Source organism: Cyanistes caeruleus, chromosome 8, assembly GCF_971803275.1.
Source record: "Cyanistes caeruleus chromosome 8, bCyaCae1.hap1.1, whole genome shotgun sequence".
Lineage (NCBI taxonomy): Eukaryota > Metazoa > Chordata > Aves > Passeriformes > Paridae > Cyanistes > Cyanistes caeruleus.
Genome location: NC_141708.1, coordinates 10,644,834 through 10,666,514, shown reverse-complemented (window position 1 = coordinate 10,666,514; position 21,681 = coordinate 10,644,834). Strand labels below are relative to the sequence as shown.

General features: G+C 39.1%; 1 protein-coding gene across 2 annotated transcripts in view; it reads right to left on the bottom strand.

The window, feature by feature from the left end:
- The window catches only part of SORCS1 (sortilin related VPS10 domain containing receptor 1), a 262,302-nt gene that overhangs the window by 99,170 nt on the left and 141,451 nt on the right, over positions 1-21,681 (bottom strand). For both annotated transcript variants that reach the window (XM_023929827.2, XM_023929828.2), the window contains exon 4: positions 6,447-6,605. In XM_023929827.2, the coding sequence (XP_023785595.2) occupies positions 6,447-6,605 (159 nt within the window). The remainder of the gene's footprint in view (positions 1-6,446; positions 6,606-21,681) is intronic.

The window sequence follows — 21,681 nt, the reverse complement described above, 5'->3', positions numbered from 1 at the left end:
TGAATGTAGTGTTGACAGGCACTTTGTATAATGAGAAACTGGAGACGTTTTGGAGATTACACTCAACCAAACGACAGAAAGAGAAGACAGAGGTTAGTCATGTACAGAAAAGTAACAGGAGTTACTCAACACCACAGAGATCAGTACACATCCAGTGATATGGGGTGTCTCTTCTATTCCTAATCCACTGAACCATCCAACTCTGATGGAAAGGAAAAAGTAATTTTTTTTTTTTTTTATGTAAATAGGGAAAGTGGATTTATATAGAACATCTTGCAGAGAAACAACAGATCTACCCTTAACTAAAAGTATGTATCCAAGGATCCCAAACCAGAAAAAGAACAAGCTCTCTAAGGGTACAGAGAGCTGATCTTTATACAGATGGATAAGCAAGGACATATTGATTTGCCTAAAGATGAGTGAGTCAGTGGTAAAGAGCACAGTGATTACTACTTGAAAATCTTTCCTTCTGTTTCACTGATCACATTCCTGGCCCAGAAATCTATCTTCCACTGGGCTCTGCTGGTTGATTTTTTCCTTTTCCCTTTTTATTATTAGAGTAGGAAACAACATTAGAGATTCCTATCACTTTTAATTCCATTCTTTATTTTAAATTGTTACCCCAGCACATTATGCTCAGTGAGGTCTGTAAAAGACTGATGGGTACTCTAGGAAACTATATTTTTCAACACACTCTCTACACTGGCTTATGGCCAATTTAATAGGAAAGTTAAAAAAAAATTAAGACAATACAATCTGGCACCATTACTCTTCTTTGGATGTGCCTTCCTTGTTTATTTTCAGATTGCTGGCTGCCACAAAACACTTATCAGTTTGCCTAGGGTTAGCAAGGGGTATTTGCAAAGGGCTGTGTGCAGGATGTGTTATCACACATGATCCCTAACAGGTGTTGTGCCCTCACACACTGCCCACTACAAATGAGGGCATTTCTCTGCATTGCTTTCCTAAAAACAGCCAAATGGAAGGGCTTAAAAACAACTACCAGCATTCACAAGGCCTTCCTGAGGAAGGCCCCATGCATCCCTGGCACAAGTGCTGGTAACCCAGAAGAGTTATCTAAGTTATCTAAGATCAAGCAAAAAGTGCAAAAGCTGGGGAAAACAACTTTTAACATGGGAATTACTTGTTACTTTTTCCATCTTCAACAATGTGCATCAGAGAGATTCGAGTCTGCTGGAAAACTGGCTTGGATTATTAGTGGTGCCCCAAATTTTAACACAGATAGTGTAGAATGTTGCAGGAGAAATGCCACAGGGGAAGGGGGACTTATTCACACAGACCAAAGTTAGCTTTATGCAAACTAGTTCCCTGCTTGTGTCCACAGTCTGTCAAAAGAGATAGGCTTTTCCAGAGGATGATTCAAAGTGGCTAATGCTTACCACTCTAGAGAAGCTTTTTTCCTCTCCATTAATTTTAGATGGGATTAGCCTCCCTCAGCTAACATTAGCCCAAGTGAACAGTCCTCTAAATTGTTGTCACCACTGCTGTCAGCAGTGTAGGGAAAAAAAAAAATAAAAAAAAACACACAAAAAAGGAGGTCATTTGATGGCAATAGCTTTTGCAGGGGTTTTGTTGGGTTTTTTTTGTTTGGTTGGTTTGTTGGTTTGTGGTTTTGTTGTTGTTTTGGATGGTTGGCTGGTTGTTTTGGGGATTTTTTTTCCTTTTCTTTTTTTCCTATGATGCAATTTCTGAGAAAATTAATCTGGATTTTATTGTCCTTTCTCTGATCTAAGTAAGAAATGACTGCTACCATTGAAATTGAGAGTGTGTAAATAGAAAAAGAATAATTTATGTTGAAAGGAACCTGGAGGTTCTGGGTGTTACCCTTTTCCAAGCAGATTCACTCTCAAAAGATTCTAAGGCAATGAAATAAAAGGTTTTAAAATTACAGTGTAATCAGAATAGTCCATCACATCTTGAAGAGAATACTGGCTACATCTATGGCAGATTCTCTACTGTCAGACACAAGTATTAGACCAAAACACATGGATAGATGGGGCTGAAGCACTTTTCAGTGTTGGCCTGCTCTCTCACAGACATCCTGTGGCCATAAGAATCTGTATCTCTTCTCTAAGTGGTTTCTCTGTCATCCCAGATATAAGAATACCTTTCTCTTCCACTTACATGCACAAGGAGTGGACATCCTTTAATGTAGGAAAATGAAGAAGATGATATGGTTTGATGTCAGAAGATATGTTGTCTCAAAAGTATCAGAATCCTGATTTGCCAAACTTCATCACTTTAAAAACACAGATGAGTATCAGTCCCTAACATTCATCTTCAGCATGATACACACAGCAAATAAAGGAAGGCAGATGGAACCAGACCAAAAAGACAAAAATGAATAAAGAAAGGAAAAAAAACCAAAATATAAACCTCTTCATTTACTAGTGCTGTGTTGACAGGGCTCCTTTAATTTGGGGTGCCTCGCTTTTCAAGAGTTACTTTAAAACGAGAGCGGAGAAGCAACAACAATAACTCCATTTCAAACCTGCTTTTCAGCCTCTGTTGCTGCCTTCCAGTACTTGAGTGCCTCTGTGCATTTATTCCTGAGCTGGGCAATTACGACTCTGCATTTTGCTTGTCTGACTTGTGTTTCCCAATTTCACCTTTATTTCATCTCCCCAAATAGCTCTGTTATTCCTGGCTGATTACTAACCACTCCTCTGTGTGCCTGGCCCATCTGAATAGCAGAAGATGTCTCCACATGAACTAGAGGCTCTTATATTCCACGGTCTGATTACACAGCAAACCACTTTTGAAGACTACACAGTAATACATAAGTAATATTCCCATAAAATGCAGCCCCTCATTCTACAAGCAAGCTGATTAAACCCGTGAGAGCTTACATGTACAAGACCTCCAAAAAGCCTTTGCCTCACAAGCACTGCTTTACTGTGTTTGGAGTTTCCTTCTGATTTGTAACTCCTTTATGCAGAAAATGGAGAAGCGTGCAGTAGTTCTGCAATTATGTGGCAAGAATCAGCCAAGTAACCACTGTACTTTCAGCCAGAACAATTAATGCAATCATGAAGCAATTAGTGCAGGCAGCAGATGGTTTGCTGCTCTTTTTTTTTATTATTATTTTTTTTCTCAAGACTGGCAGGAAAAAGCCATGACTGAATTAGGGACTGGTCTGTCAGCTGTGGTAATTCAAGCCCACTGCCCAAGGCAGAGACATGGGAGAAAGATATGTGAACAAAAGCAACACAGCCACTGAAGCTTAACGAGTTATCGTCCATCAGCTGAACCCCAGTAATTAACCACATTCACTCACAATCAATGCCCAAGAAACTGGGACATAAAATTTCTTCAGTTAAAACAGATTTCCCTGCTATTGAGTAAATCCCTATTCAAACAAACAAGAAAAGATCTTATCATGGTAACAGACTAAGTGGGCTGTGAAGAGATTGAGGGATGATTCTGTGTGACCCATTTACTGTTTATTACAACAGAGCAATGAGAGGCATCCACTAATGGTGGCTTTGTCCTCATCGATCCTCAATTGGATGGACAGCTCCTGAGAACCAGAACAGTCCAGATCCAATGTGATTCCTGTCTCTCCAGCTCCAATGTGATTCCTGTCTCTCCACCTCTTGATCTATTCACCACCTGATTTTCCCCATCCAATTTGCTGCAATGATAGGATGCAAATGGATGATAACAATCAAGTGACTTGCTAGAAGGATGTAAAAGTGTTTTCTAGTTGATTATCACCTCCCTCCTGTCAACAGCAAAATTAAATGACTGCACCAATCCTAGCTGGTCAAAATCCAATTTACTCTTCCAAGTCCCCATCAAGAAAACCCTCACAGCCTCTTCAGTCAGTGGCATCAAAGTTAGTGGCATCAAAATGTAAATTCCCTACCATGCAGATGTATTTCCCTTGCCTCCTTGGGTGACTCAAGTCCTTATGCACACAGTGCCTGGAATCCAAGGAGTAATGGATTCTCTTCCTTTAAATATGGCCTTAGCACAAGATCAGGAAATAGCTAACAGCAGTGTCATTTGCTGCAAAGCACCCCTCAGCTCCCATTGCAATTATCTAAATACCTGCAGGACCTCTTAATTACTCTGAGAAAATTCTGCCTTTGGACACACTAGCACGAAACCAAAGGGAGTCATTTACACTTAGCCATAGGCTGAACTTGACCCTTAGTTCGAGTTACCTTTAATTTAGTCCAAGCTGATTAATACTCTTTGCCTGCTGGTTACCCTCTGCAGTTCTTGGGCAAAGCTTGTTGAAGTCAGAAAATTTATCCATTAGGCTTTAAAGTAGGAACCAGGGCTGTGATTCATACCCATTCAGTATCCTTTCAAATTTCTATTTTAGAGTTAATTGGTACAGATCTACAGACTTTCTGCTACCTGATTTTTGTCTTGCAACTACAGAATTGAATTACCAACAGTTATTCCATTTGCTAATCAAATCCATAACCAAAAAATTTTATAATACAGCCCATATCCTTTTTCCCAAAACACCTCACACACACAACTCCAACACCAACCCCATAAATTCATGTTAACACACAGTGGGACCCTTTGTTCTTATATCCAGATTGTCTTTTGGGATTCTGTGGAATAGTGGGCATTTCCTATGAAATAGTGATGACAGACTTCTTGGTAGCCATCAATCATCAATTAAATATGCCCTAGCTGTATGGTCTCTAATTCAGAATTATTTCCTGACCAGAATGGATACCCTAGCGATTGGAATGAATTTTCTACTATATCCTACTTGACAAAGCTCCCACTGAAAGTTTCATTGATCTTCATGTAATAAATTTCCTGTTATTAAACACAGTAACTTTCATTCCAGTGGTCCTAAAAAGACATCAGAGACCAGATCCTGTTCTGTTTTGTATCAGTCCAGAGAACTCAACAGTCACAAGGGAAAGGAAGCATTTTGGCCTTGTCTAACTACATACTGAACACAGACATTATTTAATCTGCACGTTCCTCTGAGCAGAGTATAACCATAGTACACTTTACAAAATGCTATGGGAGGGGGTGAGTGAAGAGTATTGCACTGTGCAGAAATAATCAGGAGGTAAGATGCATTTCTCAGTTGCAAAGAGTATTAAGCAACAGTCCTGGAATGATTCTGGTTTTGAGTGAAGGAAGAAAATATTCCAAAAGTTTCAATATGATTATTTTGAGACCTTAGTTTCCTTATTTATTTTTTTTTCCTTTGTTTCCCTCAGATTTACAGTAAGAGTAACAACAAGCCTAATTTATGCAAAATGATAATTGGTAGTTTAATTATTTTATAATTAACTACACAGAAAACATCACAGATTTCAAACTTTTAGGTTGATCCTCACATTAACGCATAACCCGAACCATTCAGACATCAGCTTATTGATTATATTTATAGTTTCTATTCTCAGAGATTCATCATACACAAAACAAAAAGGAGAACACTAAATTATTTTGTGTAAAAGCCTGTATGCTAAATGTCAAGATATTTTACTCTTCTACCCTTCCTGGGAGCTCAACAAACTCTTCTGGTATTTTTCCAGTTCTATTCAAAAAACTTTAAAACGTCAGGATTTGAAATGTGCAATTTCTCTGAGCAGTTTGCTCCAAAGGCTAGTTACTTTACATCTGAGTTTATGTGCCATTGACTCCTAACCATCAATTTTTGTTAGAAGTTTTCATCACTAAATTGAAATGGTTTCTCCTATGATTTGTCTTCCCCACTGAAATATTTATTCACAACAATATAGTTTTCCTTCAATATGCTTTTTGTTGAACTAAACAGATTGAGGTTTATCAAGTCCTTCACTGTAACAAAACTGACTTGTACTGATGTGTCTGATTTTCAAAAAATTCCAACAATGAGTTCTCCACAAAAAACGTCCTGTGTTGTTGTGTTAGGCTGGGCAGCAAAAAATGAAGGCAAATCTCACAGCATATTTATCTGGCTGATGGATTACCCATACTGAGGGAACTGGACTTCAAAGGAAATTGATTCACTGCTACTTTTTCCTCTTAGAAAATCAAAAACTACTTGAAAATATGCCAACCAGAGAGGAACAAGGAGTGTCTTATACTGTTCTTGGAGCTGATACTAAGCTGGAGGAAGAGAATTGTCGAATAAGAGGCCAAAAGCCTCATTAGAGGTTTGTGAAGGATCCTAGCTGTCTTCTCTGCTCACTGCCTGTCACACAATATTGCCAAAAGGATGGATGAATCAACACAGACTGCCAGAACAGTAATAGAGGGCCAGGCCCCAGGAACACAGCAGATGCCCACGTCCTTTACTTTGACCTTTACACCGAGGCTCGGTCAATGTTTTCTGCTTGGAAATACCAAACTGGCATTTCCAAAGGTATCACCCCCCTGAAGACTGCCCTGAAAGCTCTGCAGCAGTGGCACAGAGAGGTGGGGAAGCTCTGAGTAAGCAAACCCACAACTCTTACCTTCTGATCTTGGCTGTAGGCTAAGATCCAATCCTCCTGTTTGGGGTGGAAGAGCAGACTGTGGATGTAGAAGTTCAGACGGTATTTTTGATAGGTGGCTCCTTCATCAGAACTGATTAATAAGCTGCTTTCAACTTCTGGATCAGTCAGCAGCATAATCTATATGGAAGGGAGAGATGAAAATACAGTGGTTAAGAGGAGTCAGATGGAAAACTAAGCAAGCAGCTAGGAACTTCAGAGAATCTTATTAGATATGACTGTTACAAAATGCTTCAGTGTAACGTCAAAACTACTGTAGCCAATGTTTGAGTAATGAAAACAGTATGTTTCAGCTATGTATATAAACACAGATCATACGATCAAATAGGCAGAATGACTTTACCACTAGTTAAACCAGACTTACGTGAAGCTGTGCTTAGCTTATTTGAAAAATTAAACCTGAAATTTCTAACACTAGAGCACAAAAGTTATCTGGCAGGCACAGTGGGCTGCTAGGGTTTTCAAGAATGATCTACTGGAGCGACAGACAAAAAGTTAGCTGCTAAGAAAAGAAACCCAAAGCACAGAGAGAGGAGAGAGACTGATCTCTAATGGTGGGTTTTGTTAGATTCTGGCAGAAATTTCAGAGAAGGCAGTTTCACTGCCTAAAATATCGTAACCTGGCTGTCTGCAACAAGCAGTCTTGCTTTGGCACGAGAACACATTTGATAATGTGCTGGGTTCTTTCCACCTCCAGTTTCTACTGTGCTGTGAATTATAGATTTGGTAGTGTGTCAAAAATAATTTCTGCATAGTAGATTTGCTTTCTAGCTTTGTCCAGGAGCATTAGTATAGGAGTGACAAAAGATACATGGCTTAGAGTTGTAGTAGCTACTTCACACCATTAGCTGTGGTATTAATTGGTCTGCAATGCTGATGAATCAGTGGCAATAATGAGTTACTCCTCTCATGTGTCTCTGCACCAGAGAATATATAGGTCTGAGCAGTAAAAAGAGATTGTTACAGTATTTCAGCAAGCAACAGAGTAATACCCCTAAGGAATGGGAATGAGGCATCATGACTGAAAAACATGAAAAGTTTTAAAGACTATTTACCTTGGAAAAGTATTAAAGGCTAGAATCATTAGCATTTTTATTTTATTTTTTCTAAGTTGCTTTGCAAATGGAAAACACTGATCTGTTTCTAGACAAGACTGAAATGAAAATATCCACACCTGGCATTTCTCAGAACAAATTCCTGTCTGGGTCTGAGTACTGCAAAAATCACACACTCCATTTCCTTCTCTTCTTTCATTTAGGCAGGCAGAGTTAGACACAACTTAACTTGCAACCCAGGAATTATAAGGAAGCATAGCATCTGGTGTCTGTGAGACAGCAGCTGCTAAAGAACTATTGTATGTGAAGGTGTAAATACACATATCATCTACACAGAATACATCCTTCATTATTGAGCAGCTGCCAAATCTTATTTCTGTCTCTAGAAACCTCCTTGGTAGTATAACATGGCCTCTGACTTAGAAGCTTGGGGTTCTGCAAAATCCCTGAACTTTCAGATCTTGAATAATCTCAGACCAGTTACACAACCCCACTATATCTCTAACATAAAACAGGGTAATGTTTCCATTGTAGCATAAAGGTAGAATTTCCTATTATATCAAATTTACTTCAGAAATCAGTAATGAAAATGTGCATTTTTAAACATTTTTTATTTTCATTTAACACTTTCAAATATTCCAAGTATACAATTAATGTGATTTCCAAACTAAAGATTGATAAATTATATAAGTTGCACAGAAAGGATTAATAATCAAGCTATCAATATATATAAATATAAGATACTGTCACTAAGTAGCCTATCCAGCTTCTGAAGCCAAAATTTGTGATGTTACTTTTTCTTATCACACTAATTTCTGGGACCAGGTTCCTCTGTTTAACGTTTATTGATTTAGTACTGTGATTCAAGCATTATGATTTTCCTGTTTTTATTACTTCCTTCTCGAGTGGATTTTGTTTATGTTGGTATTTGGAAATATCACAGCACAGCATTAATTTGGACTAGAGCAACTAGAGCAGAAATAAGCACAAATCAATGGGCTTGATCTGAGCTCCCTGAAGTTAATAAGAGTCTTGTCACTGCCTTTGGATTGTGCCTCTAAGGCAAGTTGTTAATCAAGATCCACTCTAGTCTCACATTCCTTCTACCTGGGCAAGGAACTCATCTGACCTCATCATTGTCACATCCAAGCACATCAGTGCCTTGACACATCGGCTGCCAGGGCACTCCTCTGAAGTGTGAAAGTGATCTTTTCTGCATTTCTTAAAAAGGGAATGGAGGGAGAAACTGTTGAGGCACTGAAGCACCTAATACTTCACCCGATCAATAAATGTTAAGTGCCTAAACAGACTTTCAAACACTGTTAATCTGCTAACTACCACCCTGGGCTATTAGCACTTTGTTTTCAGGACTCTCTGGTCTCCAAAAGCCTTGGCTTTGCCCTGTGATAACCAGCCATCCTACAGGTAAAAGTGCTTCAGGACACACCAGTTTTGTTTCATACGCCAACAGCACCTCAGATGTGGCAGAACTGTGCAGAACTGAGGTGAATTTATGCGAGGGCACACAGAGGGTGGGAGATAGGGCAGGGAGTTGATGGATGACTCTATCCACCATTCAGATTGCTAGCTATGAGACCAGCTTTCAGCATTATCTGGTCCACTGTTGTACCTTGTACTGCTAATCACTCTGCTCGCTTGTCATAAAGCAAAACAAGTTAGAGCCAGTCACCGCTCGCATCGCAGCTGAAGAACCATGTCTTTTATGAGATAAGAAAAGCAAATTTCATTGCAACATATCTGTGTGCAAATAATCAGTTACAAGCCCAAAAGATAGCATTTATTGGATAAGTAGAATAAGTTGATACCTGCATGAAAAGTAAGTCAAAACAAGAAGGAAAGGCTGTGTGTATTTATATAAACCTTTTAGAGCACACCGGGAGTGTGTGTCTGAAATCAGCCCTCCAAAATTTTGGGGAAACATCTGTATCAAGTCCTTGTGTTCTGACTCAGGCCACAGAGATCTCAGAGCACAGGAAAGGCATTCTTTTTCAAGGGAACTAAACCAGAACATCCCCTGCCCACAGCAGAGGGCTGGAACTAAGTGATCTTTTAGGTCCCTTCCAACACAAACCATTCAATGACTGTGACACACCTCAGGAGTGCACCAACCAACCTCTGCTCTGGGTGTTCGGATCACAGGGACCATGTCAGCACTGTTCTGAAGTCAGACCCTCCACCTCCAAAACGCCAACAGTGCAGATGTCATCTCAACATCAACCATTTCATTCTACAAACACCCTTCCACTGAGCTGCACTACATGCTAATGTAGATGCAGTCACATCAGTTTAGTTTATTGCCGAAGTTGCCTGGAATATAAATGAGAAAGGAGGGAAAGTACGATTAATTTTAATGCTTTTTTTGTTGCAGCATAGGAAATACAGAGTAAGTACTCTATAGAATCTCCTTTTAAATAAATTAACCCAATTTCTGCTTTGAGGTAGTCTATTACCCATTTATGCAGCTGCTTATACGGAAAGTACAACCAGACACAAACGTGTTGAACAAGAAAAACACGAAAACCCAAACCAGAAATAATAACAAAAATTAATCTAAGTTTAAACGCCATAAACTTTAATAGCTAAGAATACCTAAGATAAAGAGATTAGAAAGAATTTATTTTTTTTTCATTTTGGGCTTCACTGTAGAAAGCATGCTGGATTTCCTGAAATGCAAGCTGCTCCATCAAACTTCATGCTCTGCTTTTATAGTGCCTGACACTGCACCTTACTGCTTTCCCAGCTAACACCGTGTTTTTGGATGATGTTGATTCACAAAGAAATCAATATGACTTTGGCATACGAAAATCACACCTCAGATTTATCCAGGTCCTTAGAGCCTGTAGGGAAAGGCAACCTAGCTCATGAAGTCAAGATTTTTGAGGCAAGGTTCCCTTGCCAAAGGATGTGAAATTGCCATGGGATAAAGGCTGGAAGACACTTCTAAGATCATCAAGTCCAACCATTAGTCTAACACTATCAAGTCCACTCCTAAATCGTGTCCCTAATCACCACATCCACACACTTTTCAAACACTTCCAGCAATGGTGACTCCACCACTTCCCTGGGCAACCTGTTCCAATGCTTGATCACCCTTTCAGTGAAAAAGTTTTTCCTAGTACATAATCTAAACTTCCTCTGGTGCAACTTGAGGCCGTTTCCTCTCATCCTATTGCTTGTTACCTGAGAGAAATGACCTGCCCCCACCTACCTACACAACGAGAACATTACCAGCTTGGTTGGGCTGTTTGTAAAGACTTGGGCCCATGATTTTCACACTGACAGTTTTTAAACTACCTCCACCATTACAAAATTAAGATATTAACACAGGAATTAGAAAAATCTGCATCTCACTTCCAGCAAAAGACCTTTGCAGTGGGAGACCAACCTTAGAGTGCCTCTGGTCCGTTTTATTACTGTCTTACATTAAATGAAAGTGAAGAGTGAGTAGGAGCAAAGACTACTTCTCCCAAGCAAGAATGATTACTCTCTGTTTAGATCAGTGTTCAGCAATGATCAGAATCTGCTTATTCACACCAGGCAGAGCAAGCACACACTGCACTTCCTATTGCTCCAGATGGATGGGTTTTTTACCTCTGTAAAAAAAAAAAGCCAATACAGTTGACACAGTCTTTTGCAACCAAATGCAAGGCATCCATTAATCATTTCCCTTCTAGGAAGGGAGAAACGTGATTTGATTTTCATAGAAATAACAAATGGAAACCAAACATAATTTATGGACTTTAAAACAGTCCACACTTTTTTCAGACCCCTTTTTCAGTGCTAAGTCTGCTGATGACATTGCCGTTGACAATGACATGTATTATTACTGTCATCACAAAGAAACCCAGGAATTCTTAGCAAGGGAACTCTGATTTTGCTTCTAGAGATGGAACTGTGAGTCTTATAAATCTGCTGTGAATGCTATATTTAGTGGCTTAGTAAAAAATGTCCAGAATTGCTCTCAGTCTTTTATTTTGGCCACTCACATCTCTAGTTGGACCAGCTTTTTGCTGATGCTTCTTAGGAAAGAGCATACTGCAAGTGAAATGGAACTGCATGAAATCCATTTCATGCAGTCACATGTTTTTTTCATTCACTTCTGAGGTACCAACAGATATCATCTGACCAGAAATGGGGATAAAATGCAAATCAGGTCAAATCCACTGAAAGAACCTTCACCTTCCTTACCTATTACAAGCTTCGTGCATAGACCCAACCCTGGTGACCCACAAAGAACAAGTAATAAAACTCAGCAAAGAGGAAATCAGCAACAGAAACCAGAAATGTCCTACTCCTAACAAAAGCATTCCCTACTTAAATTCTCTAAAAAGCTTCATTTTTTTCCAGTTTCTCTGTATGTCACTTGCATAACTTAAGAGGGTTGTGGAGTTTGTTTTTTTCACGTGGTGACTGATAGCAAGAGGATCAGTGCTGTGGAATCCCAAGATAATGAAATACCATTTCATTATCCACTTTACATACCACTTCTGAATTTGGATTGCCTTTCTCAAGTGAGTGTGAGTGTGCATGAGTGTACAAGAATACAAGAGTGTGTGAGTGTGAAAGTTTGCATGTATAACTGTGAAAGTGTGAGCAAAGAGAGTCTGGTCCTCCAGATTCAGCACTCCACACATGCATTCAAAGAAACGTGCTCTGCTTTTAATTAATTGAACTCATTCATTGTTTAAGCTTTCTTAAAACCTAGAATAAGATAGAAAGTGAAACAATTCAAAGGAAGGAACTGCTTTGGTCATGAAATACTGAAATAAATGCAGTGCTACTGTAAAGCAAATTAGACCTGTTCCTTTTACAGGATTGTGTTGCTGGAAGCAGTAGTGTTTGCAAGAGCAAACAAATTGGAGACAAAATTACAAAAGAAATAACACAAGCATTTAATTGGATACTAATAGGGAAAAAGGAGACTGAGTTTATTAAGTTTTAAAAATATTTCCTCATGGGCTAACATCAGCTGCTGTAGAAGTGTGCACATGAATAATGCCACTAAAATCTGGCCCAAGTTTCTGCTTCAGATACACTGGGTAACAGTATGAGCACCTAAATGAAAATATGGCATGAGCTAGAGCTGACAGTTTTGAAGCTGTCTCTAATGCCAGCTAAAAGACAAGGTTAGTTGCTGAGCAATTTCATTAAGACACCATTAAAATAATACACCAATAATTCAATTGAGGCACTGTGGAGTATTTCATTGCCAGAAGTTCTTGTTAACTCAGAAAGTGCAGCAATTTTGTAAGGAAAGAAAAGACTTCAGTGACAGAATTACACTTCTAACACTGAAGAAAAGAAGAAGAATATTGCCTTTGAATGATGACCTGGATCAGAATGGTTGCAGAAGTAGAAATGACCTTTTCAATACAAGGAAAATGTCTGGAACAAGCTGTTTTGGAACTGTTATTCAGTGACTTAAAAAGAAAGAAGTTCTTATTCATACAAAGACACAGAACCCAAACTCATTAAATCAGCTTGCACATTGCTGATATGGAGGGTAACATGCTTCAAGCCACCCCCAAAGAAAACCATAGTCATGATGACCAGACAGTGTAATTCAGATTCCAACTGAATCCAGATCCAGAGTGAAAACTATCATCACTTCCCCCAGGAACCCACAGGAGGTGCATAACTGGTAGGATATGACCATCTTCCTCAAATCTTGGCTGTTTAAATGTAAGAGAAATGAAGTGGCGAAAGGTTCAGACAGTGAATTCATCTTGTTTGTACCCATGAAAGATTTAGTGCTCATTGAGTGGTAAGACAATCTCTTGTCACCAGAATACTAGATGGCAAAGGACTATCTTTTAAGAGAGGAAAATTACCATCTGCCAATATTTTTGAAAGCTGAGATTGCACAGTATTCCTAATAAAAGAATTGTTGAGAATTGCATTTGGCGTCTTGATGAATGTTGTTTGACATAAAAAGCTGGCTAGTGGATGGAAAAAAAAAAAAAATCCATTTACCTGTTCTGTATTATTCAAGATGTTCATAACAGGCCAAAAGTGACTGCAGAATAAAGCAGCCATAAAAGCTGTATTTTTTATTATCTGTGGGAATAATCTGTGGTTGTTTTCCTGGATAGAAGGAGTGAGTGCATGTATGAACAACAACTTAGAAATATTTTATGTGGTGGTGTGTACTATATATCACCAAAGCCCCAGGTGTAGGGTTGGGTCAGTGCCATAAAGACTCAAGAGAAGCAAACATGAGGCTGAGACACCTGTGCAGATGTTATTCAGCTGTTCTCTCCCTTAATCCTATTTGATATGAATGGGGGTACACAGAAAATCCAGAGGCGCAGAGAAGAGATTTTTCCTAAGTGCAGCATAAAAAAACAATCCTTCCTTCCTCTAAAGCAAACCTCTGAAAGCACCACTGGGGTGGGAATGTTCCTGTTCCTGCTGAAATCCAAGAGAGGGCAGTGCACCCCCACAAGCTCTTTCCTCAGCCTCGGGATGTCCACCCAGGGGACAGGTCCCCACCTACAGCCTCCTCTCTCTGCAGCTGGGCTCTGGCAGAAACCCGGTTCTCAAAAGTGCCTCACCTTGGACCAGACCTGAATAGATTCAGCTACTTCTCTTTATCCATTAAAGATGAAGAAGTTGCAGCATCTCAGGGTTTTTGTGAGCTGCTGAGTCACTGCTTGTGGGCTGGGTTGTGCACAGAGAAACACCGACCTTCACCTTCTCAAGAGAAAGTCACAATCCCAGCAGCCAGGGTGAATTATCAAAATATATACTTTTGCTTCGAGGTAATAATTAATCAAAGGATGAAAAAAGATGAGATGGGGGAGAAAGGAGGCACTGAAGATTAGTGTCACTTCTTAAATCTCAGTTTTTTTAAGTCCAGCTTCCATTTCCATTAAGCCAGAATTAAATGAAAAAAAAAAATTCCACGTTTTGTCCTTACCTGACTTAGTGCACCTAGTGTTTTAATGAGGACTGTAAAAAAGGACACAAGCTCTCCTTTGCGTCATCCTTACCAAAAAATAGAAATGCAATTCTAAAAACAATAAAATAATCCTCTCATTAATATAACTTAGAGATTACTGCAGGATGTTTCTGAGTTACTTTTGCCTTATCTAGAACTATACAGTGATTTATAATTTAAATTATTTAATTTAGCTACATAAAGACATCTAAAGGTCATTTATTTCAAACTCCTCCTTCACACTGAGCCAGTTTCAAAGGTACAGATAAGTTCTCAGGACCTTGTCCTGTCAATATTTAAGTACCTTCAAGGGTGGAGATTCCACAAACTCTTTGGGCCTATCCAATCTGACACTGTTTAGTTTTCATTCAGTGTTAGTTTTAAATACCTGGGGTTATGTCAGTTCTAGAATAAGCAAAAACACCTTCAATTTTACATTCCTTTTATCTTAAAAGTGTATCTTAGCAAGAGCTTTGGAAGCTGGGAGTGCAGTATGAGCCCAAAACACCAAGGTTAGTTTCACCTGCTGGGATCCCATAGCAGTGCTGAAAATAGAACTCGTCAGGCTCAGCTCCTAATCACAGGCATAAACATGAGCTCTGGAGCAATCAGTTCTGGGGGAAGGAACATGAAAAGATTAAGCTTCTTGGTTTTTCAAATCTCCCTCAAATCAAATTCTAGATTTTTATCTCTTCATTCCACAGAATGGGTCTAATTTAGTAACCTGACATGAAATGAATATTTCTTTTTTCTGCTTCTTTATTATTACACTCTGCTTTCTCTTCCTTTACATTCCTTTACATAAAAAGCTTTATCACCATAACCAGCTTGAAAATATATTATTCAAAACTTAAGTAAAACACAGTAGAAACTTCCATACTGAAATAAAATCTAATCCATATCAATGACTGATTATTATGCTTTGAGAAGAAATAAAGAGACAAAGGCAAAAATACTCAGGAAATCTACAAGCACTATAGGCACTTTATTTTGGACAGTGCAATCTAATTTTAATTATTAATTATCCATTCTTTTGCAACAGATGTTCTGCATTGTATTGAACAGAGAAAAAAAAATAAGCTGAGACATTCTTACAGTCTTACTTGCTTAGGGGAGAAAAAGATCCTCAGCTTTGTAGAATCATCTGGAATGAGCTGTGTTCATACATATTGCCCCTACTTTGTTCTGTTGCTCAGTAAGGCACTCTCCTCACTAAAGAATCTCATGGGATTAATTAGTTAATCTTCACACCAACTTTGTGCTAGGGAAGTAAAGCGCACATATCAAGAGGGAAAATTACTTGGACAAACTCCACTAATCAATCAATGGCACAAAAAGAAAGAAGCCACTTGTGCTCTAAGTGTATTACAAACAATAGCATTTCCCAGCCCCAAATACCAGGCCCTAAGGGCTGTTAATCCTAATGAAAGCAGGAGGAAACTTTCAGCCTAGAAGTGTGGTAACCCAAGCAGAGTGACAAAAGGGGTAGGGAAAAGAGGGTCACCAAGGGAGCAATTTTTCCATGGAGGGTAAGTGATAAATGCACAGTCCAAACGATGAGTCCTGGCAGGGCTCCAACCCAAGCTGGATGGGTGGTGAGCCTGGTGGCAGGTGTCCTGGTCATGGCAGGGGTGTTGGAATGGGGTGATCATTATGGTCCCTTCCAACCCAAACCCTTCTAGGATCCCGTATGACAGTTATGCCAACCTGGGCAGATGGTCAAATTCACTGAACACTTCGTTCCACAGCCAATGGTTTCAAGCTATGCCACTTGCCTCAGGCCAGCCCTGGCACCTGTGTGCCACTGTGCTGTTTAATATTTCAGGGTTCTTACTCTTGCCTACATTTTGTAGCACACCCAAAGTGAAGAAACAAAGGGAGGGAACATCACAAATCAAGTGCACCTCAGACTGGGCAGAGGTGGCCTGCTGGTCCCAAGGACATTAATATCCACACCTGCTCACCTCCATCTCTCTGCACAATGTCCTTATCCCTCCATTTCCTACAGATGTTCTCATCTTGTTCCACCTAAAACCCACCAGCTGAAACTGTTCAATGAACATGCCTGATTTTATCCAAAGTGCTTAAAAAAATCCATCAGTTCTCAGGTGGGGACTGTGCTTCCAGCAAGAAAAGTCCTCATAAACCCTTTGGAACTCAGCAATAAGTTTGAATAGAAGCTGCTTAAACCCAGGTAGGGATAGTAAGAAACTGCTAATTTTCCTTCATCTGTTTTCCCTTTACTGGCAAAATGCCTGGGACTGATTTCAGTGCAGCTGGTGGCACTGTACCTGTCTGAGGCAAATATCAGATCCTTTAGCATCTGCTGCTTTTGTGTTCTGAAAGTGAGAATCTCAACTGAAAGTGCAACAAGACAGAAATCAGAGTATTCAGTTGCAATCCAAAATAAATGTTCTGGATGGTAGAAATAGGAGGAAAAGTAAAAGTACGGTTTTTCAGGATAATTATCAAAGTTTTGCAAAAAGAGTATCTTTTGACTTAGACATCATTTTTTCTTGAAATTGTACCGAATCTTTGTGAAATAAAATGAACAGTTATACACAGCAAAAAAAGAGCAGGAAGTTTACTGAATTGTCTGCAATAATACGGGCTATTTTTCACATAGTGGAAGAATTTTTTTCCATTTACTTTGCTCACGTGTTTTCTAAAGACTTAATATTTTAAAACTTAACTAACTGAAAAAGAAGAATCTGGTTTCAAAGAGTTGTTCATAAAAATCTCATTTCACATAGGATTTTTGTTTATCTTTTTGCTGGTTTTAGGGTAAGGGAAGGAGGTTATTAGTTACTGTTTACTCCTTAAAAGCTTTTCTATGGATATCTCAAATCTAGAAACTTTATTTTAACAAAGATTTAAATTCTTTCCAATTTAAAACTGATTCAGCTGACAACCTTAGAAAATATATATATTATAAGACTCCCAACATATCGACATAATCGTCAGAGCTGGCACAACAATTTCTCCACTGAGTTACAATTCTTTTCTCTTGGGACGTGGCTATACAATCTAATGGTTCTTAGTGATATTTTCTTATTAGATTTAAATGGAATTGCTTTCAAGTAATTATCTACCAGCACACATCTACACAACAGATGATTGTAACAGCTGAGCATACATCACCGGATCAATATCAACTTTGTCATGGTACACCTGGTTCTGCTACTTCTTGATTTTTAGGCATGAAGATGGGAAAAAAAATGAGTACAGGGACTAGAATGGAATATGAATGAAGTCTCTTTCTTGCAGGTGTGAATCAGGTCAATTTTCCTACCCTATGACAGCTGTGAAAACAATCATGGACTCAGAGGAGAAAGCAGCAAACACAGCACAGAACCTTCTGACCTGGTCTGTTAATTTTCCACTTCTCACCATACAGCATAAGGTCTCTTCAGATTCATGGCACACAGCTCTGTTCTACCAACAACCTGCTTCCAAGCTCTGAGTCATCTTTAACCAGGACATGTGCTCATACAGCTGGAAATTCTTCCTTACACAAGTAACTTTGCCTTTCCCAAACAGATGACATGACACTTTTTGTACCTTTTAATTCCAAAGCATGTGTCTATGTGTTAGCTTTGATGGAGCTCCATGTTTCATTTCATTTTGGCTTCTTACATGCTAATTCTTCAATGTTCTCTAAAATTTCTACTTAGTTTAGTTTTATTTTTTCCCTCTCACTGTGAATAAAGCAAAGCTTCACTAATTATGTCTACAGCTAATTCTTTTTATGCACATTTATCTGATCTGTTTCTCTCCAAAGCGTTTTTTTGTATTAATGCATTAATTTTATAATCACTTCAAATTATGTTCCATGTTGCATGAACAATTGGGGAATTAGCATCTGCTTGCAAATTGTTAGCTTGGCTTTTCATTTTTGTTGTTGCAGTTGATGAACTCAAATTATCCATACTGAACGTGCCTGAAAAGAATTCCACCTCCAACAGTAAATAATTCTCTTTACTTTCTGTATTGGTTCTTGTTAAGGGAATTCAGTGTAGTTATGCAACAGAATAAAACACTGTTTTTCCTTATCAGTTTTGGTGCAACAGTTGATGACTGTGTAAAATCACTGTGTGACACAGTCTTTCACTGATGCTCCTAGGTAGCTACTGCGCTGAATTTTTCAATTCTCTTATCAATGTCTGGTTAGCACAGTTCAGGCTCTCAAATGGAACCACAGTGCCACAGGCCACCCCTGACATCTAAGCAAGTTCAGTGCCAGCACTGAGCTCACATTAAGCAAGGGCAGCATTGTTCAGCTGCCAGAGACCCAGTACAGATGTTTTTTCACAGAGGTGACCTCCAGAGCTTGTTCAGACACAGGGACATGGAAGCTGTCCTGGGTCACGCTGAGATGTTGCAAGAGCACAATATTTATGAAGAAAGGATGCCCCATGCCTCATTTCCCTCCTTGCACATACCATGTGACATCCAAGGTGCATGGCAGTGTAAAAAGTAAAGTGCTCTTTTCTTTCACTACTCCAGCTTTCAGAGTTGCCGATGCTTCTCCTCCTCAACATCTCTTTTTGTCTCTTTCTTTCCATGCAATTTTCCTTCTTCTAAAATCAACAATTTCCCCCAGATTTTAAAATAAGCATGGCAAAAAGAGTATGATACATCAATCTGCTGAGATTTTGTTACTACCCCACCTTCAGCTCATGATCAAATCCACCTTTACAATGTCTAAAGCAAAGGACTGGCATCCTTGGTTTGTCTTCATATACCATCACAGCAGGCATGATCAATTAGCTCAATACACACAGAAAACCAATTTATAAAACAGAACCTCAGCTGGTGCAAAAGCCTACTGAAGTTAATAGAGCGAGATTAGAAGTTAATGGCATTATTAAGGGTTGAACCAACTGAAGCTTCACCTTTCTGTCTTCATCACTCAGTGCACAGTTTCACCAACGAAATCCACTCTTTTCAAGAATGCTGGTTTTACAGAAATACTACAGCAAGTTTTATGTTTCCATGTTATCATCTCCAAATAGAGCCTCCTTTAAGGCTGAGTGCACCTGTCTGTGAGATGCTGATGGAAACTTCAATCCATAACCCTCCTCAGATTTTTAATAAGGTGACTAAAGCTTTCAGCAGCCACACAGTGGTGGAACTTGCAAGAAGGCTTTTTGCACAATAGACATTTTAGTTATTAAAAACAGACCAGGACAAAGCATCGCTGGATTTTTGTTGGAATATTGCTATAACAGAACTTATCTTTCTGCTTAAAATTGAGCATACAAGGAGAAGCATTAAAAAGTACTCTAATTTTAGGGGTTTTTTTCTAAAGGAGTGAACGAGGGTGGGTACTTTAAAGTGACCTTCCTAGCTGTGTAGCTGATCTTGCCAAATCAGAATCCTACTCATTATTAAACTAATTGCCAAAACTGCTCAGAAGCAATCCTCTAATGAAGAAAGAGAGGAATCATACTTAGCAGCAGTGTTAGACTATAGAATTTATGGTATTTTTAGTGACTTGATGCCGTGGAGTCAAAGATCTTCTTCTGTCCTTAGCAATGTTCTGTGAGAGCATGAACTGCCCTTTGTGTCATACTTCATGTCAGGTATTTGGGTGTCTGCTCACCAAACTTCAATGAATGTTTGACAGACTGAGGCACTAACGACTTCAAGCAGTGCTATTACTCATGAGATGACAAAGGAAACTTGGACTAAGCCTGTAATGCTTTAATGGCTTCTCAGAGCTAGATGTTAAACCATTTGATAACTCACTCCTAATTATGGGGAGTATGGAAGCAATTTAACTCAATCAACTAGTTGGCTTCAAAGACAGAGTTGTATTTTCTTTATCAGAAGCCAGTGATCAGCATCAGCTTCAGCAGTGCTGATAACACATGCAACAATGGCTGTTGAGTGCCAATGACTGCTAATGAGAACTTGATCAATAGTATTTCTAATGATGCAATTCTGACTGTAATGGGGCTGCTTCTGATGAAAAGGAAAATAAGTTAGGAACAATCATATCCTCAGCCATGGAAAATTCCAGTGCTGCCCATTTCTTGCTATTCCACATGCTGCTTAATATTCAGTAAGTATTTCTCCAGTTGTTTCTGCATGATCTAACCCCTCATTAAAGATTCCAAGGATCACAATGCTTAGGTGTTTATAGCTACTATGCTGTAGAACTCCTGAGTTACCTACTAATGGTCTGGTTTTTCTATTAATGTCTAGTGGATGCAAGTGGAGTGCAAAACTAGCATTTTTTACCATTCAGGCAGTGTCAAACAGGATCATCCATTACCAGCATTTTCTCACACAACTTCCTGGAGGGTGCACTCCAGATACAGACAGGTATTAATGTCCAGGTCTGTCTGTTGCTCAGTGATACAGATGGGGCTGTTTGATTGGATGCTCCCAGCACTACTTCTACATTTGCACTCAACATCTCCAGCTTAAGCTTTCTCTCCAACCACAGTTCACCTCAGAAACAAAAACCAAATAATAGACCATTCTGGCCCCTGAGAAAACTATCCCCAATGCCATAGGGGGCAACTGCATAATACAGTGCAACTGATTTCTCTTTTGTGTAGAAGTTTAAACAGTGCCCCCAACATAATTTCAGGTGGCAGCTCATTTAATACATAAAGAAACCAAGATGTGGTAAGCTAGTGATTGAAAGAACACGCTCTGGAATCACTGCAGAGAAATCACACAAGCATGGGAAAAAGTGGAAAGCTGAGGAAACAGATTCTAACAACTGTACTACAGAAAGGGCTTGGTAAGTCAGAAGCTAGAGAGGAGGACTGCATTTTGAAGTGAAATTTCAGAACATTCTCAGTTAAGACAAATATACCAGAATTACATGCAGTGAAAAACCTTTCACAACAAATATGGTTGGTATGAAAAACAGAGAGAACAGAGGTGGAGGCAGAGAACACTGTGAAGTCCCTGCTAATCTGGATCTTTGCTGTCATAGTCAGCTGGAGTCATAAAAGGGTCAGTTATATTTTGTTTGTGCACTGTAAGTATTAACAACCCCAAAACACAGGGATCACACCAATGAAAGACACCAGTTTAATTTCACTGCATGTGTGTGGGGTGAATGAAAAAACTGTATGCAATGAGAAGGCTAGAAAAGAAAAAAACCTATGGCTATATAAGTCAATTCCCACAGGCAATATAACTATCTTATTTATTGTAC